The sequence below is a fragment of the Giraffa tippelskirchi genome, chromosome 1, assembly GCF_054371585.1.
Source record: "Giraffa tippelskirchi isolate mGirTip1 chromosome 1, T2T-mGirTip1v1.2.pri, whole genome shotgun sequence".
Classification (NCBI taxonomy): domain Eukaryota; kingdom Metazoa; phylum Chordata; class Mammalia; order Artiodactyla; family Giraffidae; genus Giraffa; species Giraffa tippelskirchi.
In genome coordinates, this window is record NC_137275.1 from 6,649,247 (window position 1) to 6,674,196 (window position 24,950).

A 24,950-nucleotide genomic window follows, 5' to 3' on the forward strand; every position below is an offset into this window, starting at 1 on the left:
TTTTCTCTTTCTGACTTACTGCACTCTGTATAACAGGCTCTAGGATCATCCACCTCACTGGAACTGGCTCAGTTTCATTTCTTTTTATGGCAGGCTTCAGCAATACTTGAACCGTGAACTTCCAGATGTTCAAGCTGGTTTTAGAAAAGGCAGAGGAACCAGAGATCAAATTGCCAATATCCGCTGGATCATTGAAAAAGCAAGAGAGTTCCAGAAAAACATCTATTTCTGCTTTATTGACTATGCCAAAGCCTTTGACTGTGTGGATCACAATAAACTGTGGAAAATTCTGAAAGAGATGGGAATACCAGACCATCTGACCTGTCTCTTGAGAAACCTGTATGCAGGTCAGGAAGCAACAGTTAGAACCAGACATGGAACAACAGACTGGTTCCAAATAGGAAAAGGAGTCCGTCAAGGCTGTATATTGTCACCCTGCTTATTTAACTTATATGCAGAGTACATCATGAGAAACGCTGGGCTGGAAGAAACACAAGCTGGAATCAAGATTGCCGGAAGAAATATCAATAACCTCAGCTATGCAGATGACACCACCCTTATGGCAGAGAGTGAAGAAGAACTAAAGAGCCTCTTGATGAAGGTGAAGGAGGAGAGTGAAAAAGTTGGCTTAAAGCTCAACGTTCAGAAAACTAAGATCATGGCATCTGGTCCCATCACTCCATGGGAAACAGATGGGGAAACAGTGGAAATAGTGTCAGACTTTATTTTTTTGGGCTCCAGAATCACTGCTGATGGTGACTGCAGCCATGAAATTAAAAGACGCTTACTTCTTGGCAGGAAGGTTATGGCCAACCTAGATAGCATATTTAAAAGCAGAGACATTACTTTGCCAACAAAAGTCTGTCTAGTCAAGGCTATGGTTTTTCCAGTGGTCATGTATGGATGTGAGAGTTGGACAGTGAAGAAAGCTGAGCGCCGCAGAATTGATGCTTTTGAACTGTGGTGTTGGAGAAGACTCTTGAGAGTCCCTTGGACTGCAAAGAGATCCAATCAATCCATCCTAAAAGAGATCAATCCTGGGTGTTCATTGGAAGGTCTGATGTTGAAGCTGAAACTCCAATACTTTGGCCACCTCATGTGAAGGGTTGACTCATTGGAAAAGACCCTAATGCTGGGTAGGATTGGGGGCGGGAGGAGAAGGGGACGACAGAGGATGAGATGGTTGGATGGCATCACCAACTCGATGAACATGGGTTTGGGTAGACTCCGGGAGTTGGTGATGGACAGGGAGGCCTGGCGTGCTGCAGTTCATGGGGTCGCAGAGAGTCGGACATGACTGAGCGACTGAACTGAACTGAATGTTCCATTGTAATATGTACCACGACTTCTTCACCCATTCATCTCTCGATGAAATGTTCCTGTTTCTCTTCTGATGTAATCGATACCCCTCTGATTATCTTTCCACTCACAGCTGAATGTGCACAGATGACGCTATGGAGCCCCTCTGCCCGCCCTCCCTAACACAGCATGTGTTGTGCTGTGAATTCTTTCCCAAGGATGAGAAGGATGGGTTTGTGTGGCCTGCTGTCCTGGCCTCATCTCCCTGGTATTCACCAGCTCGCATTTGCAACATGGCTGATTGAGTTTGGAGGGGCTACTGGGACAAAGACAAAGGCAGAGGCTCCATAGAAACTGAACTCAAGACCCCAGATTTAGTACCACTGTGAGCTATTCTAACAGGCTGGGTGCACCAGGAGACCTGTGACTGTTCAGGGCTTACCCCTGCTTGATTCAAGGGCTCAGCGGGGAGCCCATGAGTTGCACATTTAAGCCACACTCTCCAACTTCATCTTTATCAGTAGATAGGTGATATTTTTATCTATATTAAAAAGATCTTTTAAGGAAAGTTTCAAATATATGTAATATTAGAAGAATAATATACCATGAACCCATCACCTACCTAGCTTCAACTACCATTAAGCTATTGTCAGTCTGGTTTTATCTACATTGTCAACTATTTGCCTCTTTGTTAGTATTCTGAGCTTATAAATCATTTCATCTGTAAAGATTTCAATATGTATCTCTAAAAGAGGATCTAAAAAGGCATAATAACCATACAATTATCACAGCAATTCCTGAATAATGCCAAATGTAAGTTTCAAATGTCTGTCAGAATCTCAAAAAATTACTATAATATTTTGAATCAGGATGACAATTATTTCATACATGGCAACTGGTTGGTATGTCCCTCAAGCCTCTATTAATTTATAAATGATCCCTCTCTCTTTGTATCTTTTTTACACATTTTCTCTATACTTTTATTGGTTTAGAGCTCTAATGGGAAAAGAAAGGTCATTTTTTTTGGCTTATCCCAACTTCTCGTTAGAGCCTGCAGTTTTATAATATCACAGACTGGAAAGAACATGTAGCAGCTTGTTGTTTACTGCTCAAGAGACCTTGGTTTGACCTGTTTAGTTATGGACTCTCTGGCATAAAGTTTCAGCCTGAGAGAATGGCACATTTTTCTTTCTTTAAAATTCTTTTTATACTTCTCCTTGAATTTTTATTTATCCAGATAGGCCTTTGTGTGAAGCCACTAAGAGCTTTAGGTCTGATATCGTGCTTAATCTTAACCACAGTCCTATAAAGGATGGTTTCTGGTAAAGATTAACCAAGATATCAGACCCCACAATCCTAGATGATGGATGTGGGGCTCAGTGAAGGGGAGAAATTTCTCCTGGTCCCTCATCTTATGAGTCACAAAGCTGGGATGTGAATCTACCACTGTCGCATTTCAGGATGCATTCACTTTTTATCATGTTTTCCTCTTGGGTCAAGGAAAATCAGAAAAGTGAATAAAAGTTAAGAAATCTTTTAAAGCCATAACCATAATCCATGATTTATAAAGTAAATATAATTACTTTAGACAGATTGGTGAGAAATAATGATTGAAAGAGAATTTAAAATCTAAATGAAAGAATGACAAAACATGGAAATGCTGTATGAACAATGGCTAAAACCAAAGGTTGGGCTTCCCAAGTGGCTCAGTGTTAAAGAAATGACCTGCTAATGCAGGAGACATGCGTTCAATTCCCGGGTTGGAAAGATGCCCTGGAGAAGGAAATGGCAGTGTTCTTGCCTGGGAAATCCCATGGACAGACGAGCCTGGTGTGCTACAGTCCATGGTGTTGCAAAACAGTCGGACACGACTTAGTGACTAAACAACAATGACAACAGTGACAAAAGATTAAAGCCCAACTTTTAGCATGGGCAGTTGTGATCAAACGTCCACCAAGCTCCTCCTGTCTCTGACTCTCTGGTTGCTCAGGTTCTCGAGGGACTGGCTCTCCTGGCCAGGGAAGGGTGCACTGTCCACTTTGTGAGGGTGTTCGAACTCCCCGCGTGAGGACTGCACGAAGTTGTCACACGCCCACCGCCACTTACTGTGTGCCCCACCAATCCCTGTGCCTTTCCTGTAGGAATGCTTACTCCCTCTACTGCAATTCCTTGTTTATCATTTGTCTCACTGGAGGGTGAGGTTCCTGAGGGTGGGGACCTTGTTTGATTTCCCTTTGATTGCTCAGTACCTCTCCTCTGTGAATTCATATCTTTAGAAAGGAGCATGTTAACTCTTACTAGAAGCGAGGTGTTAGATAATAAATCCGTGGAATGGAATTGTTCTCTTCTCTGAACCGCCGGTAGTCTTGGGAGCTTTGCCTTGCTCTCAGATTTTTTCACCTGATTTGTTTCGCTCCCCACTGGACTGTCAGCTCCTTCCACTGCCTGCAGAGGGCGGTGTGGTGGACAGGACGTGGTGGCCTTGTGGTCTGATTGGTCTGGATCTGAACCCTGACCCTGCAACTCGATCTTGGGCGTGACATCCCCCCACTTTTGCTCTCTTTGTAAAATAAGGATGTTACCCAAAGTTCAGCAGGAAGGCAGTGGTGCCGCTTAGCTAAGATGGATGAAAAACCTCTTTCCTTCTATTTAAATGCCGTTTCTTCTTCATTGGGGCATACAGTTGGCAACGAACATGTGCATTTTTATAATACTTTGCAGTTTACAAAGGTCTCTCATAAACATGATTACATTTCCAAAGTATCTCATTAAATCCTGTTGGCCAACTGATTTTATTCAGTTTTATGAACTAGGCATTCCTTTTATTTAAATTAGATTTTAATTTGTAAGAATGTCTTTTCGAGATACCCTAACTTTTTCCAAGGAAGATATTAAGCTTCTGAGGATCTATAGGAATGTTATGGCATATTCCATATTTAGAGTTAAATCATCTATATTTCTGGGTACCCAAAAATAAGGAGGTAAAAAACAAACTACATCATCTCAAATGCCTAAAAACATGAGGGACTAAGAAAACTTTGGTATTACTTCAAGTTAAGGGAATAGAAACCATACCAACAGTCAGAAAATACCATTTATGCTGGTAAAATGCTTCAGAAGGTGACATAAATGCAGTACTAAGCATTTAGTTAAACCTTTTCTTACTTTGTATCTCTCTCAACTACTCTTGGGCTTCCCTGGTGGCTCTGACAGTAACGAATCTACGTGCAATGCAGGAGGTCCGGGTTGGGTCCCTGGGTCAGGAAGATCCCCTGGAAAATGGAATGGCTGCTCACTCCAATATTCTTGCCTGGAGAATTCCATGGACAGAGGAGCTGGGCGGGCTACAGTCCATGAGGTCTCAAAAGAGTCAGACACAACTTAGTGACTAAACAACAAAAGCTTTATAAAATAAGAATTTCTTTTCTTTACATTAAACTTTAATAAGTAAGATCTGTCTTTTCAAGACTCCCTAATTTTTAAAATTGCAGCTCTATTTAATGCTAGAATAGAATGCTATTTTTAAAAATCAGAGAGTGGACACTTTGGGCTTCGTCAGTTCAGTTCAGTTCAGCCGTTCAGTCGTGTCCAACTCTTTGCGACCCCATGGACGCCAGCATGCCTGGCTTCCCTGTCCATCACCAACTCCCAGAGCTTGCTCAAACTCATGTCCATCGAGTCATTGGGCTTTATAAATATTTGTAAATCACCTTATGTATAATTAAGTTGAAATTTTGTTCTCTTTCTAAGTCAGGGGTTCTCAGCTTCAGCACGACTGACTTTGGGGCTGAACAGCTCTTTGCTGCGGTGTGTTGTCCTGTGCATTGTACGGTGTTCACCAGGATCACCAGCCTCGACCCATGAGAGGTGCCAGTAGCTCCTCACCACCCGTAATAATGAAAATGTCACCAGACATTGCCAGGTGTCCCTCGGGGGCGCAATGTTATCTTCACTGAGAAGCACTGCTCTAAGCAAAACGAGTGCTTGCGTGTGTCTGCTTGAAGGTGAAATGTTAATGAAGAAACAAGACAAGAAATATAATTTGATTTATGTTCAACGGTTCAAAAATTCCTGTTGTATTAAAAAAAAAAAAGGCAGTGGTGAATTCAGAATAGCAATTAGATCAACTGTTACCAAATTGGGACTATGTGAGATTATTATTAAGTTCGCTGCATTTGGAATGAAGTTTGCTTTAAGTCAACATTCTGGTGCAAATTTGCCTGCTAACAACAGTGCTTAGGATAGTGTTGATAAGACAAATCTCAGAAAAATGTAGGGGCATTAAGATAGATAAAAGAAGAGTCCATCGTGAAGTAGTTTATATTGCACGGTTGTAAGTTATGTTTCTCTGATCTTAAAACCTAAGCAAAGCAAAGCAAAACAAAACACTGCACAGCTTATCCTTCACATGTGGTAGGGGTGGATTCGGTACAAGGGGCCGCCCTGAGGTCTCAGCCGCGGTGACGCCGTGGTTCAGTCTGTTAGGCTGATGTCCCCACTTCCCCTCAATGTTGGATCAAACACTGTTTACTCCTGCACCCAGAGACTCCCCTCCTTCCCTGAAGGGATGTGGGTGACCGAGGCCCCCCCTCCTCTGTGTCACCACTCCCAATTCAAAGGACCTTCCAATTCTGTATTTTTTTTAAAGAGTTTTTTTGATGTGGATCATTTTTGAATGTTACAATCTTGTTTCTGTTTTTTTTTTTTTTTTGGATGCAAGGCATGTGGGATCTTAGCCCCCGACCAGGGTTCGAACCCCCAGCCCCTGCACTGGAAGGCGAAATCTTAACCACTGGGTCACCAGGGAAGTCCAACTATTCTGTCTTGATTCACCTCTCATGACCCTATGGGATACTACAGGCTCATGAGTATCCTGGTTTCTGTGGCTTATCTGTTAGAACTGCACTCTCGGGGTGGGGACAACTGTTCTATTTGGAGATGTGTCCTGGATGACCCTCCTCTGTCTCCCTGGGACGAGGGGGAGAGGGAATGGAGATACCCAGAGGAGGCTTCCTCCCAGAAGCTCAGCAGGGAAGGGAAGGAGGGGAACAGATGGGGGGTTGACAGGGGACCGCAGTTTACTTTAGGGTGTGGTTGATTGGAGCACTTGTGGTTGATGGGATGGAGTATCCCATCCCCTCATCTCGCAACACTCCCACTCTCTTTCCTTCCCCTCTTCCACCCGCTCCCTCCACAGTTTTCCCTTTTATCTTCCAAGTCATCAATCTTTTCTGGGCTGGCCGCTTTTCCCACAGCTGACAAATGTGCTCCAATCAACCACACCCTAAAGTAAACCACGGTCCCCTGTCAACCCCCGATCCCTTCCCTGCTGAGCTTCTGGGAGGAAGCCTCCTCTGGGTATCTCCATTCCCTCTCCCCCTCGTCCCAGGGAGATGAAGAAGGGTCATCCAGGACACATCTCCAAATAGGACTTGTGTCCCCACCCTGAGAGTGTGGTTCTAACAGAAAAGCCAGAGAAACCAGGAGAGAGTCTGGAAGGGAGAGTCAAGTGACTTCTAGCTGGGCTAAAAGGAAAGTTCCCTATCTCAGTCCACGTGCCAGGAATATAAAAGCTCAACAGGACTGATTCATAAGGAAAAAACAATAACGCTAAGATGCGTAAAAGCCACCCAGCAATATTACACAACTGTTGTTAGTTTTGGGGAGTCAGGCTGATGAGTATGGGGTGGCATGACAGGTGTGCAGGATAAAGGAGTGAAGGTCATTATCACAAAGCTTTCTCTATTTCTAAGTCAAACTTCATTTTTTGTGAGAGACCAAGTCCACGGAGTTGCAGAGAGCCGGACACTACTGAGCGACTGAACAACAACAAACATTTATTTTGGAAAGACTTCAGAATCCCGAAGTTTCAAGACCTTTCTGGAAGGACTCTGGTCCTGCTTCAGCTTCCATCCTGTGAAGTCCCATCTCAGTCTTCACCTGGGGCCAACTGTGATGCTCTTTCTTTTTACTCTCTCTAGTCAAACCATCACAGACTCCCCAGGTGGCTCAGTGGTAAAGAATCCACCTGTCAATGCAGGAAATGTGGGTTCAATCCCTGGTCTAGGAAGATCCCCTGGAGAAGGAAATGGCAACCCACTCCAGTATTCTTGTCTGAAAACCCCATGGACAAAGGAGCCTGGCGGGCTACAGTCCGTGGGGTCGCAGAGAGTCAGACTCAACTTAACGAATGAAAAACAACAAATCAAGCCGTCATCAAGTCCTGCCAATCCCTTCTCTCAAGGCTGTGTGTGTGTATGTGTGTGCTAAGTCACTTCAGTCGGGTCTGACTCTTTGTGAGCCTGTGGACTATAGCCCGCCAGGCTCCTCTGTCCATGGCTTCTCCAGGCAAGAATACTGGAATAAGTTTCCATATCCTCTTCCAGGGGATCTTTCCAATCCAGGGACTGAACCCACGTCTCTTACGTCTCCTGCTTTGTTAGGAGTATTCTTTACCACTAGCACCACCTGGGAAGCCCTCAAGGCTGCAGTGTTGCTTTAATTAATTCCTTCCTCCCATTTCCTCTGTGAGTCCCCAGCCCCATCCCCTCCTTCCTGGGCTTTCGGGGTGAGTTAGTGGACTTCTCTTCTGCTTTGTAGGGTTGCCCTGGCATGCTATCTCAAGCCTGGCTAGGAAATACTGAGTCCTGTGGTTCAAAACATGCAAAAAAATAAAACATCACAATCGACACTGTTCCTTTCAATATCCCGTGTATCTGTACTCTGCTTAGTGTTATTTCTTTGCATTGGGTTGATCAAAAGGTTCATTTGGGTTTTTTTGTAATATCGTGTAGAAAAACCTGAATGAACTTTTGGGCCACCCCAATAGTTGTCTCTCTCATCTCCCAGCTGGATTTAAAGCTCCCGCAGGCAGGGCTGTACACATCGCTCTTTACACACGGCTTCCAGCGTTCCACTAAACTCCTGGCTCAGCATCAGACTCTCAGTTGGCTCTCCACAATCAAGCAACAAACATTCAGAGCTTGGTGTTGAGTCATCAAGGGGTACATTATCATTCTGAGAGTCTCGTAACATTTTCTGAAGCATGTTACCCTCTAAAGTTAAGCGTTTGATAGCACTGGCATAAATAGATGCTTTTAAGGTGATTTTTCTTACCCTCCTGAAGTTGTTGAACCTTCCCTTATTCAAAACCTGCAATCATATGGAAAATTTCCAAATGGTACAATATTATTTCTAGACAGTCAAAATACAATATTCTCTCAATTAATTGTATCTGTACTGGTACTCAATCATTAAGTAGAGAAATACAAAAATATTTTAATAACTACACAGCTGTAATTTTATCTGTGGACTTAATGTCAATTACAATAATAAATATTGGCTGCCTGGAGTACCATGTTGAGGAGGAGTCTGAAGTTATATCCAGGCTCAGTGGGGGAAAATTAGCATGTTCAGCTGTCATTTCTGGCAAGGCTGGTGGATAAGAATGAGAAATTTCTGAGTCAGTTGTAGTGAGGTGGATGAACCTAGAGTCTGTTGCACAGAGTAGTAAGTCAGAAAGAGAAAAACTAATATTGTATATTAACACATGTATATAAAATCTAGAAAAACGGTACTGATGAACCTATTTGCAGGGCAGGAATAGAGACACAGGCGTAGAGAACGGACTTGTGGACACAGTGGAGGAAGGAGAGGGTGGCGCGAAGGGAAAAATTGAGAGAGTAGCGTTGACAAACATATATTACCATATGTAACACAGATAGCTTGGGGGAATAGCTATGCTGTATAATACAGGGGGCTCAGCCCGGTGCTATGTGATAACAAAGATGGGTGGGATGAGGGGCTGGGAGGAAGGTTCAAGAAGAAGGGATATATGTATACAAAGAACTGATTCGTGTTGATGTACAGCAGACACTAACATAACATTGTAAATTATCCTCCAATTAAAAAAAAATGAGAAATTTCTGCACAAGTGGTGGATAAGGATTAGTGATTTCTGCAAGGGTGGTAGATGGCAGACAACCGTACATGTGCCATGTACTTGCAAGCCTAATTAACGTGCCTATTAGTATCATGAAACAGAATCTGTCAGCAACATGAGAGGCTTTGCCAGAAGAACAGCAAGCCTAAGACACTGAAATGGGTTGAATTTGTCTTGTTTTTCATTGCTGTTTTTTAGTCACTAAATTGTGTCCCACTCTTTGCAACCGCATGGGCTGTAGCTCATGAGGCTTCTCTGTCCATGGGATTTCCTAGGCAAGAATACTGGAGTGGGTTGCCATTTCCTCCTCCAGGGCATCTTCCTGACCCAGGGATTGAACCTGCATTTCGTGCATTGCAGGTAGATTTCACTGAACTACCAGGGAAGCCCAGTGGGTTGAATAGTGTCCTGTAAAAATTTATGTCTACCTGGGATCACAGAATGTGACCTTAGTTGGAAAAAATAGTCTTTCCAGATATAATTAGTTACAGATCCAGATACTATACAGATCCAGTATACTATACATACTGGATTAGGATGAGTCCTAAATCCAACAAGAGTGTCCTTGTAAGAGACAAAAAAGGACACACAGACATGAGAAGGCCACCTGGAGACGGAGGCATAGTTTGGAGTGATGCTGCTGCAAGCCAAGGAACACCTGGAGCCACCAGGAGCTGCAAAGGCAGGAAAGGTTCTTCTCTAGAGCCTCTGGAGGGAGCACGGCCCCACTGACACCTTGATCTCAGACTTTGGGGCCTTTAGAACTGCGAGAGAATAAATGTCTGTTGTTTAAAGTCACCAAATTTGTGGTGCTTAGTTATGGCAGCTTTAGAAAACGATAACAGACACAAATAAATATATTGCTAACACTGGCCTTTAAGCTAGTGGGGAGCTTGATTTATTGTGGGGGGTCCTAGCACCTGTACCACCACCCCTATTAAAATGACCTGTGATTACAGAAATTGATTTCTCTGGTATATCATGCCAGAACCTTGGTACGGCATGAGGCTGAAGTTCTCTAATGAATGAGCGAGATCTCTCTACTCTCCCCCTCTCCCTTATCCCCCCATCTTGTCCTGAGACACACACTTGAGCACTGGGGTCAGTTACTCTGCCAGCATTTTTGGGAGCCAAGCAGGGTAACGGATCTTCTCTGCCAAGACCTTAAGACATGCCTCAACATTCTGTTGCCTTTGAGAATCTATCAGGACACCAGGGTAACCAATGGACGATTTAAAGCCATCTAGCACCTGTGATGAGCAAAAATTCTTGGGACAGTGACTATAATTAAAATACGGGGTGGGAAAAATTGGGAGATTGGGACTGACATATATACACTATTGTTGCGTGTGTGCGCAGTCACTTCAACTGTCTGACTCTTTGCGACCCCATAGACTGTAGCCCACCAGGCTCCTCTGTCCATGGGATTTTTCAGGCAAGAATAGTGGCATGGGTTGCCATGCCCTCCTCCAGCAGATCTTAACCCAGGGATCGAACCCACATCTCTCTGTGTATCCTGCTTTGGCAGGTGGGTTCTTTACCCACTGAGCCACCTGGGAAGCCCATATACTATTGCTACTATGTATAAAATAGACAGCTAATGAGAACCTGCTGTATAGCACAGGGAACCCTACTCAATGCTCTGCAGTGACCTAAACGGGAAGGAAATCTGAAAAAGAGGGGATATCTGTATTCGTAGAGCTGATTCACTTTGCTGTACAGTAGAAACTAACATGACATTATAAAGCAACTACAGTCCAATAAAAATTAATTTTAAAAAATAGAGAGAAAATTTTTAAAAGGTACCTGCAATGTTAAACTCTCCGGCCAGTTGAATATTTGCAAATTGAAAATCTGTCCAAAGTGAACTCGGAAATCCGCCCCAAGCGGCCGGCTCTCTGTCCTGGACACCTCTTTGTTGTTGAAGGTCACCTTTAGGAACAGCGAGCGTCTCTTGACATCCTCCCTTCGCAAGACCTCCACCCTGCAGAGTGAGACCATCCACGGGTGGGTCAGTATTTGTGTACTAAGTATAAGTGGAGTGGCTGACACAAGGGTGCTGAGCAGAGTAAGACGCACTGGAGGTGGCGCTCCAGTTACTTCAGTCTTCACTGAACCAAGGCAGCCACAGGTCTTGCAGCGCTTGATATAACAGTACATGTGATGTGAAATAAGACGTAATGGAAAGCCTACTGGTGATTTAGAACTGTGGTCCAAGCATCGCTGTGCTACAGTCTTTTAAATTTTTTCCAAACAAGCCTTACGTTTGCATCCCAACACTTTAAGTAAACAGAATCATATTACTTATCAAATGGGGTGAATTCAGACCATAAAGGCTAATAGTAGTTTATGTTCAGATACAATGTTTTATCCTAAAAAAATATCATAGCGTTTTGTAGCAGTTGGGTCAAGTCAGCTTTTCCAAGATCCAAACTTTTTCTTAACAGTTTCCAGCAGTGAATCCCTGCTCTTTGGCTGTAGGGAACTAAGAAAGGTTCCTTATTTTTAAAGGTCGTTTGAATCTCAGTAGAAGACAGGAGGTATCCTTGCAAGCATATCATTCTTACAGCCAGGAAGTTAAAAAAAAGTCAGTCCCTTCAAGAGTAGTCTTCAAGTCTTTTTATTTCTTTGTAGAGATGCCCACCCCAAATGCCAGTTATTGCTTAAGTCAACAGTAACTCAGTCTTGTTAAGGATTCGAAAAGGTGAGAGCAGAAAAATCCAAAACATACTCAGGGTTTTTTGAGTGTTATTTTTTAATATGATGGTTATATATATTTATATATACACACAGCATAAGACTTACCATGTTAACATTATTTAAGTAAACCATTCGGTGGCCTTAAGTACATTTGCAACGTGATGCAACTGACACCACTATTCTTCTCTAGAATGTTCTCATCATCCCAAAAGAAATTCTGTACCCATTAAACTGGCAGAGCAGTTTTAACCTTTTACATCTCTATAATTTAGGCTTCGGTGGATATGAGTTTTAAGCAAGCTCCGGGAGTTGGTGATGGACAGGAAAGCCTAGCGTGGCACAGTTCATGGGGTCGCAAAGAGTTGGGACACAACTGAGTAACTGAACTGAACTAAATTTAGGCCCATCCCAGGCGTGAAATTGCTCAATTATTTTTCCTATCAAAAACATTTGACACCATCTCAAGAAGTATCCAAGGCCCCCAAAGACTTCACTCTGAGTGTTTTTAAGGGCTTATTTCCAACAACCTCATGCCACTGACAGACCTGAAACACTTCCTTCTTCTGTACGGCCCCCTCACCTGATGGCCTGATGAAGGGGGTGGATTATGATCACTGACTCGGGGCAACCTGGTTTATAGTCCACAAACCCAGTGAAAACTCAGAAACTTCAGACGGAGGTATACATTTTTGGTCAAAATGGGACTCATCATCAAAGATTGTAAAATCAAACCTAAATTTTCCATTTAAAAGACACCCAGTGGGGACTTCCCTGGTGGTACAATGGATAGGAATCCACTTAGCCAGGGAGAGGGCATGTGCTAGCAGTGATCAGAAAGGGCACACTGAGGTTCCAGATAAAGGCTCCAAAGCAGAAGCCATGCAGGCAGGCGCCATGCAGAGCACTGGCTATAGGCAGCTTGGGGTAGTGGGGCCAGTGGGGATGTACTGGGTGTGTGAACCATAGGAAATCACCAAAATCTGGACAAATGCCTGCAGTTGCATATGGTCCAAGCTAGTATCTGGCTATAGAGAGTTTAGGATTCTCCCGATCATTCCATGTTGTCCAGGTGATGCATACCCCATATGGTGGGCATGTGCATGTGTGTGTCACATGTCAACGTCATTCACGCTCGGAGCGTCTGCTCACCTGGGACACTGGTCGTTGGGCGTCACGCTCCCCGCCAGGCTCAACTCCGGGACCAGCATGGGCTCCCCCGGCCTCCTCCGGCTCTGGGCTGCTCGCTCCCTCACTTGCTGCTCTATCATGGCCCTGTCCACGGGCTCTGGAGGGACGGGTTTCTCAGGCTCCTCCCCGGGACCTGGCTCCTCCCTCTCCTCATCGGAGGGATGTTCTTCGACTTCCTGTTTCTTTTTCTTCTTTTTGACCCTCTGTCGGGTAAGAGGCAAACTTAATCTCAAGTAGAAATTTTGGAATTTCTTTGAAAAGCACAGTCTTCAGGATCAGATAGGCCTGGGATGCAAACCCAGCTTCACCCCAATCAGTTGTGTGCACTTGGGCAGCTCACGAAGCCACTTGACCTCTCTATGCCTCAGTTTTCTCATCTACAAAATGGGAACAATCAAAGGAGATTTTTTTTCCAGAGCTGTCGAAATGAGATCATGCCTGGAAAGCACTTATCACAGTGCCTGGTCCCTACAGAGAGCCTAAAAAAGTTGGTTATTCATGTGATCAGTTCTAAAGACCAAGGATACATCTTGAAATTAAAGTAAGGCTTGTGAGCAGAACTGGTCCTGCAGGTCACACTGATCTTTTTTTTAATTTTTATTTTTAATTGGAGGACAATCGTTTTACAATTTTGTTTTGGTTGCTGCCACATAACAATGCGAATCAACTGTAAGCATATATATATATACACACACATATATATCCATATATCCCCTTCCTCTTGGACCTCCTTCCTACCCCTCATGTACCCTAATGTTCACTGCAGCACGATTTACAATAGCCAGGACATGAAAGCAACCTAAATGTCCAACAGATGAATGGATATCTATCTATTCAACAGATGAATAGATAAAGGTAGTGTGGTACATGTATACAATGGACTATTACTGAGCCATGAAAAAGAAAAATGTGAGTCAGTTGTACTGAGGCGGATGAACTTACCCCTGTTACACACCCTGATCTTTTACTTATTGCTCCTGGACTCAGTTTTGCAGGGACATGTGTACAAAGTTACACAATTTTCTGACAGAAACCCAGAAGCACCAATACCCTACATTCATTGGTGTAAGGCGTGCAAAGGGCTTAGCACAGCGCTTGACACACTCATGAGTGATTACTATGTTTTACTTATTTGCTCACTCAGATAGTCACAGCCTGACACAGAGACCAGTCTTTGGGAAAAGCTGGCTCTGGCATCCGCTGGGTGGGTGACATTTTCAGCAAGTGCATCAACCAGTTCACTCTCTCATCTGTCTGTTCCCTAGCAAGAGGGCCAGGAGGAGACAGAGAAGAGCGAGCAGGGGACCCCGGTCTGCCTGCCCAGTTTCCCTCCTCCTGCCCCAAGCCGCCTCCTCCCAGACCCCCCTGTCCTCCAGGGCAGCTCTGTTCAAGGCTGTTCACAGACCTGGGCTTTCTTCCAGGCTTTCCACTGCTGCTGTGTGACTCTGTACGCTTCCATCTTCTGTTCATACTCTTCCATGTGCTCTTCCAACAATTCACTTATCTCGGCCTGAATTTCTGCTTCATATGCTTCTTCATCTGCTTTCTGGTCAACTTTTTCCCTTAAAATAATTTACAACACCCTAGGTGTTTCTTGAAATTAAGTGACAGAGTAATAATAACAGCAAATACATTTTCTATGGATGCTATAACCCAATAAAACAATGTTTGAAAAAAGCTTACTTTCTCAAAACAAGTTTCAAGGGAGTATTTGTAAACCTCTGGAATTCTCGGAGGGACTTCATCTCTTTCCAGGCTTTTATGATGGTCTTAAGCAACGTTCGATCTTTCTCTTGTTCAGCATCACGCAGTTTTCTTGTTTGCCTAGGAGATATAATACATGGATATGTATTTAAAAGTTATTTAGGTGTGTTTGCAAATTAAAAATAGAAACTAATAACACTATAGTTATTGATAATTAATTTAATAACTATGACATTTATTATGTACTAGAAAAACAGAAATATGAATGCAAATTTGGTTAATAGGATGCTGGTCTGTTTCGAGAGGTTATTTGATTTTGTTTTCTTTAGGAGAATCTGACTTCAGTTAGACTAAATTACCATTCAAAATTCTCATTCATACTGTGCAGGCTTAAATAGCCAGCTTTGAAGTTGTGAAAATAAAGGGCCCAGTAAATATAGTTCTCAAGGACTAAATTATTGTAAATAGGAAAGTGTTGCTGAACCAGTTAACAACTAGTATATTAAAGTCCGTCTGTGTTAGCACAAATCACAAGTTCTACATTTAGGAGATAAAGTAATGTTACTACATGCCTTGGCGAGTTTTCAGTGCTGACTAGATTAGCAAAATTTTGGCTTGATTTGTAGAGGCATCATTTGAAAATGCTTTCATTCTTATTGAACGAAAATAATACTTAATTTATTTGGGGATTATTTAATGCCTAACTTTGCCCCCTCTACACATAATAGCCCAATCCAGAACCTAAATGTGCTTCATTATGCTATTAATTAGTTAGTAGATTAATTAATTCAATTTTTTTTCCTCTTGAGCAAGCACCCGATGTCATTCCAGGAGATTCAGAAGAACGTAGGAGATAGGAGGTGTCTCTGTCCTCAAGGGACTTCCCTGGTGGTTCAGATGGTAAAGAATCTGCCTGCAGTGCAGGAGACGCAGGTTTGATCCCTGGATCAGGAAGATCCCCTGGAAAAAGAAACAGCAACCCATTCCAGTATTCTTGTCTGGAGAATCCCATGGACAGAGGAGCCTGGTGGGCTACAGTCCATGGGATCACAAAGAGTTGGACATGACTAAGTAACTAACACTTTTACTTTCTGTCCTCAAGGAGTTTATAGTTCAGCTCAAGAGACAGACATAGAGAAAAAGGACTGAAAGTCATTCCATCGGTATCATGGAGAAGGAAGATGGTGGAAGATAACAGCCAGTTAGTTATTGGGTAGCCAAGACTGAGGACTCTCGGAAGACGTTAGAAAAGCTAGAAGGCAGTTAGGGAGTTTGGGATGGACATGCACACACTGCTATATTTAAAATGGATAATCGACAAGATCCTACCGTACAGCACAGGGAGCTCTGCTCCATGTTATGTGGCAGCCTGGATGGGAGGGGAGCTTGAGGGAGAGTGGGTGCATGTGTATGTGTGGCTGAGTCGCTCTGCTGTGCACCTGAAACTATCTCAACATTGTTAATCAGCTGTGTGTGTGTCCTTGCTCCATCACTCAGTTGTGTCTGACTCTTTTCGAACCCGTGGACTGTAGCCCTCCAGGCTCCTCTGTCCATGGGATTTCCCAGGCAAGAACACTGGAGTGGGTTGCCATTTCCTCCTCTAGGGGACCTTCCCAACCCAGTGATTGCATCGGTGTCTCCCACAGCTCCTGTGTTGGCAGATCTTTACTTGAGAAGCCTTTATGCCAATATAAAACAAAAAGTTCAAAAGTCAAAAAAAAAAAATAAAGGTACTTCAAGAAGTAACCTAAAAACCTGAAAAAAAACTACTTCCTTTCTGAAAAATGCTATCATCTGTCTTCAGTGATCATTTACTCAGGGTTTTTGTTTGTTTGCAATGTTTAGAGTTACGTTTGAAGACCTCTCCATTCATCCCTTTCTTCCCCTCCCTGGAGGAAGTAACTGGCACGTGTGTCTTTTGTATCCCTATGTGACACAGATGTGTGTGTACCTGGAGGACGTGAGTATCATTTCACGTGGTCTTTAGGTTTCATGACCCGTATCACACAGCAAGTATCCTCTTTCAACTGGATGTTTTCATTCCACACTACTGGATCCATGATACACACAGGTCTAATTCAATCACTCTAACTGTAGTATGGACGTTCATTATAAGACTGAAGCTGATGGGTTCACTCTGGTGTGGGGTTATTTCTAGCTTCTTGCTCTTGTAAGTGATACTGTGGAACCCTTGCACATGTCTCCAGGGTACAGGTGCCCACAGCTTTTTGGAGTGTCTTAAGCAGAAGTGCAGGTTCTAACTCATGGGCATCTTCAATTCTGTTCATTTCCGGACAAGACACTCTCTCAGAAGTGGTGGCTGCAGCAATATTTGTTTACACCAACAGACGGTGCAAGTTATCATATTCCGCTCCCTCAACCACCTTCCCCAGTCCTCCATGACCCCACCTTCATCCTCATCCTTTTATTGGGCTTCAAATTTGGTGTTAATACGATGAACATATCTCATTATTTCGTTTGACAGTGAAAGTGCTCATTGCTCAGTTGTGTCCAACTCTCTGTGACTCCATGGACTGCAGTCCACCAGGCTCCTCTGTCCATGGAGTTCTCAGGCAAGAATACTGGAGTGGGTAGCTATTTCCTTCTCCAGGAGATCTTTCCCACTCAGGGATCAAACCTGGGTCTCCAGGACTGTCAGCAGATTCTTTACCACTAGAGTCACCTGGGAAGCCCATTTGGCTATCATGTATTCAGTGCATTCAGGAAAAACTCGGAAAAAATAAGCTCTCAACAAGTACAGGGAAAAAAGCAGCAGTTATAATCTTAGACTTTACTCACCGAATCTCGGATTTATATTCATTGATGGTTTTTGGGGTTGTTTCAAGAGGCTTAGGCGTTTTTGCTGGATTAAGGCCCATCTGAACAGCGTTTCTTAGAGCATGGAGCTTAAAAAGGCGTGGATACAAATTTTGAGTTAGAAGCTCTACTCCTCACCACAAGTGCTGTGCGTGGACCCACCCACTTCTCCAGGGTGAGATGAGGCCTGCACGCTCAGACAGGCATCATTTAGGATGACGCAAGGGATGCGCAAGCACTCAGACATCTTCACGCTTCCACCGAAGTGAACTTTGACAGAAATATTGCCTCTAGTCTTTATTTGTGTAGTTTATTTGTTTTTAATTGGAGAATAATTGCTTTACAGTATTGCGCTGATTTCTGCCATCCATCAATAAGAATCAGCCACAAGTATACATATGTCCCCTCCCTTTTGGACCATGTGTGTCCATTCTTGTTCTGTGGCCCAAACACACCTGCTCATGACAGGTACTTCCTTTACTCTAGTGTCTCAAAAACAAGTTTTCTTTCAAGGGAGAAGGAGTCTTTTCTGAAGTCTGGACACAGAATGATATTCTTACAATACAGAACATAAAATTACAGACTCATAGGAGCAGGCATTGTGGCGTTCTCTCTTATTTGGGCAGTAAATTTTTTAATGTCAGGGCCTAAGACTAAAATTGTCTATAATCAAGACTACCCATGAAAATTCCATGGGACAGTGTCACATTAGAAGTAAATCCAAAATGATAGCCATTGCCTTGAGCATCAGTTGAAACAAGTGACTTTTGTTTAGGTATTGTACTGGGGGAAATTAACGTGTAATGATGAGAATGTCTCTGAGGACCAAGAAATCCTCAAACTGTGAACGATCTCACCCTCTGAGATCACACAGGCAAGACGCAGCCTCGTATCTTCCGTTTAATATCCATTCAAAGTGGGTGAGATCATTTGCTCGGTTTGCACAAATGGTTCTCTAAGCCAAGTGAATTTGCACACGTTAAACGTACATTGTCCTAGGCTTTCTTGTGCCTCTAGGTAGGACAACACATCACATCCTAGACAGAGGGAACATGAAGGAGGCATGTGAGCCTTTGCTGCTGGTAGGTATTTGCATTGTTTGGGCTCCTTGGGAGAACCAACCCCATCAACAATTGGCATGCAAGAGATCACAGGTACCTTATCAGTGAGAAATTTTGCCTTGTTTCTCTGGCGTCTTGCAAGGTACTGGTCATACAGCTGGGCCAGCTTGGCTGCCAACACATGCTCTCGGCTAAAACAGGGGTGATGCGTAAAGATTAACCCTGAAATATCAATGTCCAGTTGGAAATGCCCAGGAGAGTCCCCAGATCCAATCAGATGCTGACTTCTGTGGATGTATTTTACTGCCTGCCAAAGAGAGCAGAGTGTAGGGGAAACACAGTCAGGCACTTCCTAGTTCCTGATCTAATGAGCACTGGGAAAGCCAGGCGCAAAGTCCCTTCTACCCTGATCAAGCCAGGAGAACCACACTCCAGTCCCTGTTCCCTGGAGCTTTTGGGGCCTGCCCTTTTCTGAACACCATTTCAATCTTGCTTTCCTAGGTCTTTCAGCGTTTATCTCTACTGAGTCATAGCCCTAATCTCTGTCATGCGACTATCTCATTTCCTGGAACTCTTGGGTTTTGCAGCTGGTGACCTTGAAATTCTTTTAATGAGAGGAGCATGGATTTTAGCCCAAACTGATCATTACTTGGATCATAGACACTCTCTCTATGTGGACAAGTTTTTAGTTTGCAGACAATAGCCAGAGACTGACTTACTGAACCGAGCTTCGTGCTGGCCCTCGTTTTCCTGGGAAGAAGAAAATTAGCCTGAAAAACAAGAGCAAGAAGGAGGTGGAACAGCTGAGTGTGTAGAAAACAGGAGTGGAAATTTCCACTGGGACTCTCCTGGATCACTTGGTGTACAGTGTGTTACATCAACCTCTATTTTTCTTCATTAAACTCATTAAGATGCTCTATGTCGATCACTGCTGCTCTTGGGGGAATCCAGTTTTGGAGGTTGGGAGTTCCAAAATGGGGAGGTGACCTTTTTGATTTTGTGTCTTCATGTTCTCTCCTTGTCGTGGACACTGACTACAGTCAGGATGTGGGGTTTCACACTTCACTCAAGCCTCCCCTTTGCAGAGAGGAACTTCTGGAAGCTATTTATGTTATCTGGAAAAGATTCAGCCAATTCAGTTCAGTTCAGTCACTCAGTCGTGTCCGACTCTGCGACCCCATGGAATGCAGCATGCCAGGCCTCCCTGTCCATCACCAACTCCTGGAGTTTACTCAGACTCATGTCCAGTGAGTCAGTGATGCCATCCAACCATCTCAGCCTCTGTTGTCCCCTTCTCCTCCTGCCCTCAATCTTTCCCAGCATCAGGGTCTTTCCAAAAGAGTCTGTTCTTCGCATCAGGTGGCCAAAGTATTGGAATTTCACCTTCAGCATCAGTCCTTCCAATGAATATTCAGGACTGATCTCCTTTAGGATGGACTGGTTTGATCTCCTTGCAGTCCAAGGGACTCTTGAAAGCCTTCTCCAACACCACAGTTCAAAACCATCAATTCTTTGGTGCTCAGCTTTCTTCATAGTCCAATTCTCACATACATACATGACTACTGGAAAAACCATAGCTTTGACTAGACAGACCTTTGCTGGCAAAGTAATGTCTCTGCTTTTTAATGTACTGTCTAGGTTGAAAAGATTATGTGGCCCAAATGTTTTATTTACAAGTTACGAGGTTAAACGGAAGCTACTCTACTCAGAAGTGAAGCTTTCATCCTTCTTTGGCTGTGGGTAACGTGTTCAGGAGTCTCTTCATTCAACCTTCTTCATGGTATCATGTAAAGATGCTGATCTAGGGACAGAAGCCCTGGATTCTAGCTCCAGCTGCACCTCTGAGGATAAAGATCCAGCTGGCATTTTGTAGGTTACTAGGCATCATATAAGGCTTCCTGGTGGCTCAGACGGTAAAGAATCCACCTGCAATGCAGGAGACCCAGGTTCAGTCCCTGGGTTGGGGAGATCCCATGGAGAAGAGAATAGCAACCCACTCCAGTATTCTTGCCTGGAGAATTCCAGGGACAGAGGAGCCTGGCAAGCTATAGTCCATGGGGTCACAAAGAGTTGGACATGACTGAGCAACTGAACAACAACAACAACAACAAGGCATTGTACAAAGTACTTCATGTGTATCACCTCGGTCATTCTGTTAGGGAACCACGGACTGTTACACAAGATCCTACTCATGGGCCCTGGAAGGGGTCCACCTTCCTGCAATAACTCCAAGAGATGAGTGGTTACCTACACGTAGTGGGACCTGTTTGTGAGCAGCCGTAGATTGAGAGGGGGAAACTGGGATATGAGCTTTATAGCCTGGAGCAGGAAGGATGAAGCCTGAGATGGGCAGAGGGAGGGATGGGAAGCAGGAGAGGGGACTCCAGAGTTAGAATCCTAGCTCACAGCATCCTACTGTTCTCCCCATCGGACTAAGCTTGGAGGTCACACTGTGTGTATATGTGTGGACGTGCATGTGGGCATGGACAAAAAGGCATTCACACTTGTTATACAGTGTGATCTGCTTTTCAGTTACTATTAGTCATTGAAATAGTACCAATATATGACAGTAATACGTACACAGATGAGTCTTCATTTACCAGTAAATTTGTTGTTGGGTTTTGTGTTACCTTCTTTGTATTGATATTCATGAGTAAGGATATATGAGTGTATTTCTTTTTATTCTTTCAATTTCATACTTATTTCCCCCCTAAAAGATTAGTAGACTCTTAATGTATATTTAGGATTTGTGATTTCCTACAGGCCTCCAATATGGTATACCCTCCATTTTCATAAAATAACAAGTTTTCTTTCTTAGAAAATAAGTCAGTCTGTCTTTGATGAGAAGACCTACATACAGATTTTATTATTTTAAAAAATGTTCTTGTAAAACTGGGATGTATTTACAAATATGGCAGGCTTGAAAAAAAATGGATTAACTATACCTCAGTTGTTCAGTCGCTAAGTCATGTCTGACTCTTTGTGACCCCACAGACTGCAGCCCGCCAGGCTACTCTCTCCTTCCCTCTCTCCCGGAGTTTGCTCAGATTCATGTTCTTTAAGTAGGTGATGCTACCTAACCATCTCATCCTCTGCCACCCCCTTCTCCTTTTGCCTTCAATCGTTCTCATCCTCAGAGTCTTTTCCAATGAGTCGGCTCTTTGCATCAGATGGCCAAAGTATTGTAGCTCCAAAATATGCTGAGTCAAATCTCCCTTTGGATTTACAGGGAGGGAAACCCATCCCCACAGGGGTCACATTCCACCAATATTTCGTACCTTCTGAAAGCCCTAGTTCTGACATTAATATCCTCACCCATCATGCTGCCACAACAAAGGTCTATCTCTTTTCTCTTTCTTTTGGGTACAAGCATTCAATTACAATCTGCCATCGTGTTAAGGGTTTTGAACCTGCAGGTGGTGACTATGTGTCTTACGATCCCTCTGGCCACCTGGATTAATTAAAATATTTCCACCTCACAAAGACTTGTGCCCCTGAGCATCAGTCCAGAGACTTAATGGAAACATTCCTCCCCAATTGCTGGGCTCCCCACAGGTTCCAGAGTTCTGGGCTCACTCGGAGTGTGGCCCTCGGGTTCTGTCTTCTACTCTGCTTGGTATGAGTAAGTAATGTCGGCGGCATGGTCCTATGTGTGTGCTGCTTGCTCAGTCCAACTCTCTGTGACCTTAGGGACTGTAGCCCGCCAGGCTCCTCTGTCCATGGGGTTTCCCAGGCAAGAATACTGGAGAGGGTTGCCACTTCCTACTTCAGGGAATCGTCTCGACCCAGAGATCAAACCTGTGTCTCTTGCATCTCCTGAACTGACAGGCGGATTCTTTACTGCTGAGCCAATACTATTTCAAGGGGTATTATTTTCATTTTGAAATTGTTTGATTCTTCAGTCTTCGGTGGAAAACTGAAAACCTAAACTATCAGAGGTGATGTATGTGGATTATCTGCTGACGTTCTCAGTGCATGCAGGGTTGCATGCCGATGAAAGAAACATTTTAAGATTGTACAGAGAAAGAGCAATCATTGGTGGAATGAAAGTAAAATGTATGTATTTGCCCTCCCTCAGAAAACAATAGCAACAGAACCTGAATCCAGCCCAGAGCCGGCAGTAGATTCTACAGCTGTTGTTCTGGTCTTCGCTGGGCAGTTTTCTCATTCTCCATCTTCTGGGTGTGTCTCCAGGACATCAGGTCGGGGAGTGTATGTTCCTCTTAAAACTGACTAGTTTGTCCTTGGTGTTGATAATGGGAATCTTGCTACAAGATACGATCCTTTTCCTCTGGCATCTCTGAGCTTACATTATCAAGTGTCCTCACCCATGGAAAATTCTGGACTGTGTACAACAGGGGAGAACTTTCTCCATTCCACAGGAGAGAAGGTTCTCCATTCAAGGAGAACCAGAGGAAAGAGAGGCAGAGAGACAGACTGCTATGAGTCCCTGGTCCCAGGGTCCTGGTTCCTAAAGCCCCGCATTCATTTTGTGATTCATCTCAAGGTCCTTCCAGCTTTGCGAGTCACTAAGTTCTCTCCTGGCTTAAGCTAGTTTGCAGTGGGTTTCTGTCACTTGCAACTCAAAGAGTGCTGACCACTACAGTTCTTCTAATTTAGTAGGGGACCAGAGGCTCCCCAGGTGGTGCTAGTGGTAAAGAATCTGCCTGCCAATGCAGGAGACACAAGGGATGCAGTTCCATCTCTGAGTCAGGAAGATCCCCTGGAGTAGGAAATGGCAACCCACTCCAGTATTCTTGCCTGGAAAATCCCATGGACAGAGGAGCCTGGTGGGCTATGGTCCATGGGTTTGCAAAAGAGTTGGACACGACTTAGCAACTAAACAGAACAATTCCCTTAATATAACCTTTGCTTCTTTTGTAGGTGGAAGTCTGGCATGTTCTCCATGCTTTGCTATGTTTGCAGCCTAACCCTCTAGGAAATGATCTTGGAAGACTTCAGCCCCTTTAGATCTCTCTGTTCTCTACCTTCTTTGCTCTGTAATGCAGGACAACCAGCCCCTCTTAGTGGAACTCTTATCTTCCTCTACTTGCCTGTTTCTGCCCAAAGCTAGGAAGCTCTCCCCTCTCAAAAGGACTGGAAGGAAACCCTCTGTGCTCTCCCCACCGGCTCCTTCCCCAAAGAAAAGGAAGACTGTGTCTAAGTGGAGATTTAATTGAAGCCCAGGTTCCATTAGTCCAAGTTCTTGGCTGGACAGAGTAACTGATGGCATCTGGCTGGACAGAGTCACTGATGGCATCTGGCTGGACAGAGTCACTGATGGCATCTGGCTGGACAGAGTCACTGGTGGCATCTAGCTGTCCTTACTCAGCGATCTCCTAAGGGCCTGCTCACTGGCCCCGTGGGTTCGCGGCAGGCACTCCACATGGTAAACTCTCTACACGGGGGACATAATTCATGGGAGAGGGAGCAGGGAGCCCAATCCGTCTTGGGTCCAAGCCGCATTCTCCTATCCAGCCTCGCCCTTAGCTGTAACTGAGATCTGTATCCTTCTCTGATTCCTGTGCATTTCCCAGTTAGCTCAGAACTTCTGAAGGAGACAGATAACATCAATGGCCTCCCTCAAGATCCTACTCTCCATAGTAATGACTCTTCTATTTTCTAATTTTAGCCCATAAATTTGTGCTTCGTTATATCAGTGTTTCATGCTGAAGTAGATGGATGGAGAGGGAAACTGATGGATTATTAGGCACAAGTTGATACTGTCTAGATCACTAATTATATCATGTGTCTTTGTCATATAAGCAAGTAGATGGTAAAGCCCTCATGGCCTGGGGCTTGGGTTTATGCTTGTTTTGTAAATCTACTCCTAGGGTCCACATTTCTGTACAGAGTAGCCATTCGTTAATATTTGTCTCTGATAACATTATTTTATAGAAATTCACAATTTAATAAAAGGGCAAACACATACATCATCTCAAAACTCATAATGGTCATATGAGGTAGAGATGATGGTGATTTTTTAATTAAGGAAACAGCTTCAGAGCAGTCAAGGGAGCTGCCCAAAGCCACAACTTAGTAGACACCCAGACTCTGCTCAGATTCTCTGCTTTGGGTCCATGTCTTCTCTGCTCATCACCCAACTCGATAGCTCGACAGCTTTATAGGGTGACCTTATCCTCTTATTCTGTTTGGCTTTAGCAGTGTCAAAATGCTACACATTTCTAACTATGCCAGTTTCTGAAGAAGGTGATCTTTGCTACATTTCAGGAGAGCAA

General features: G+C 44.0%; 1 protein-coding gene across 5 annotated transcripts in view; it reads right to left on the bottom strand.

Moving 5' to 3' along the window:
* The window catches only part of CC2D2A (coiled-coil and C2 domain containing 2A), a 133,443-nt gene that overhangs the window by 54,097 nt on the left and 54,396 nt on the right, over positions 1–24,950 (bottom strand). For all 5 annotated transcript variants that reach the window (XM_081593999.1, XM_081593901.1, XM_081593803.1 and 2 more), the window contains 6 exons: positions 18,809–19,018; positions 17,633–17,739; positions 14,813–14,953; positions 14,535–14,691; positions 13,091–13,332; positions 11,048–11,225 (listed from right to left, as the gene is read on the bottom strand). In XM_081593999.1, coding sequence (XP_081450125.1) covers positions 11,048–11,225; positions 13,091–13,332; positions 14,535–14,691; positions 14,813–14,953; positions 17,633–17,739; positions 18,809–19,018 — 1,035 coding nt within the window. The remainder of the gene's footprint in view (positions 1–11,047; positions 11,226–13,090; positions 13,333–14,534; positions 14,692–14,812; positions 14,954–17,632; positions 17,740–18,808; positions 19,019–24,950) is intronic.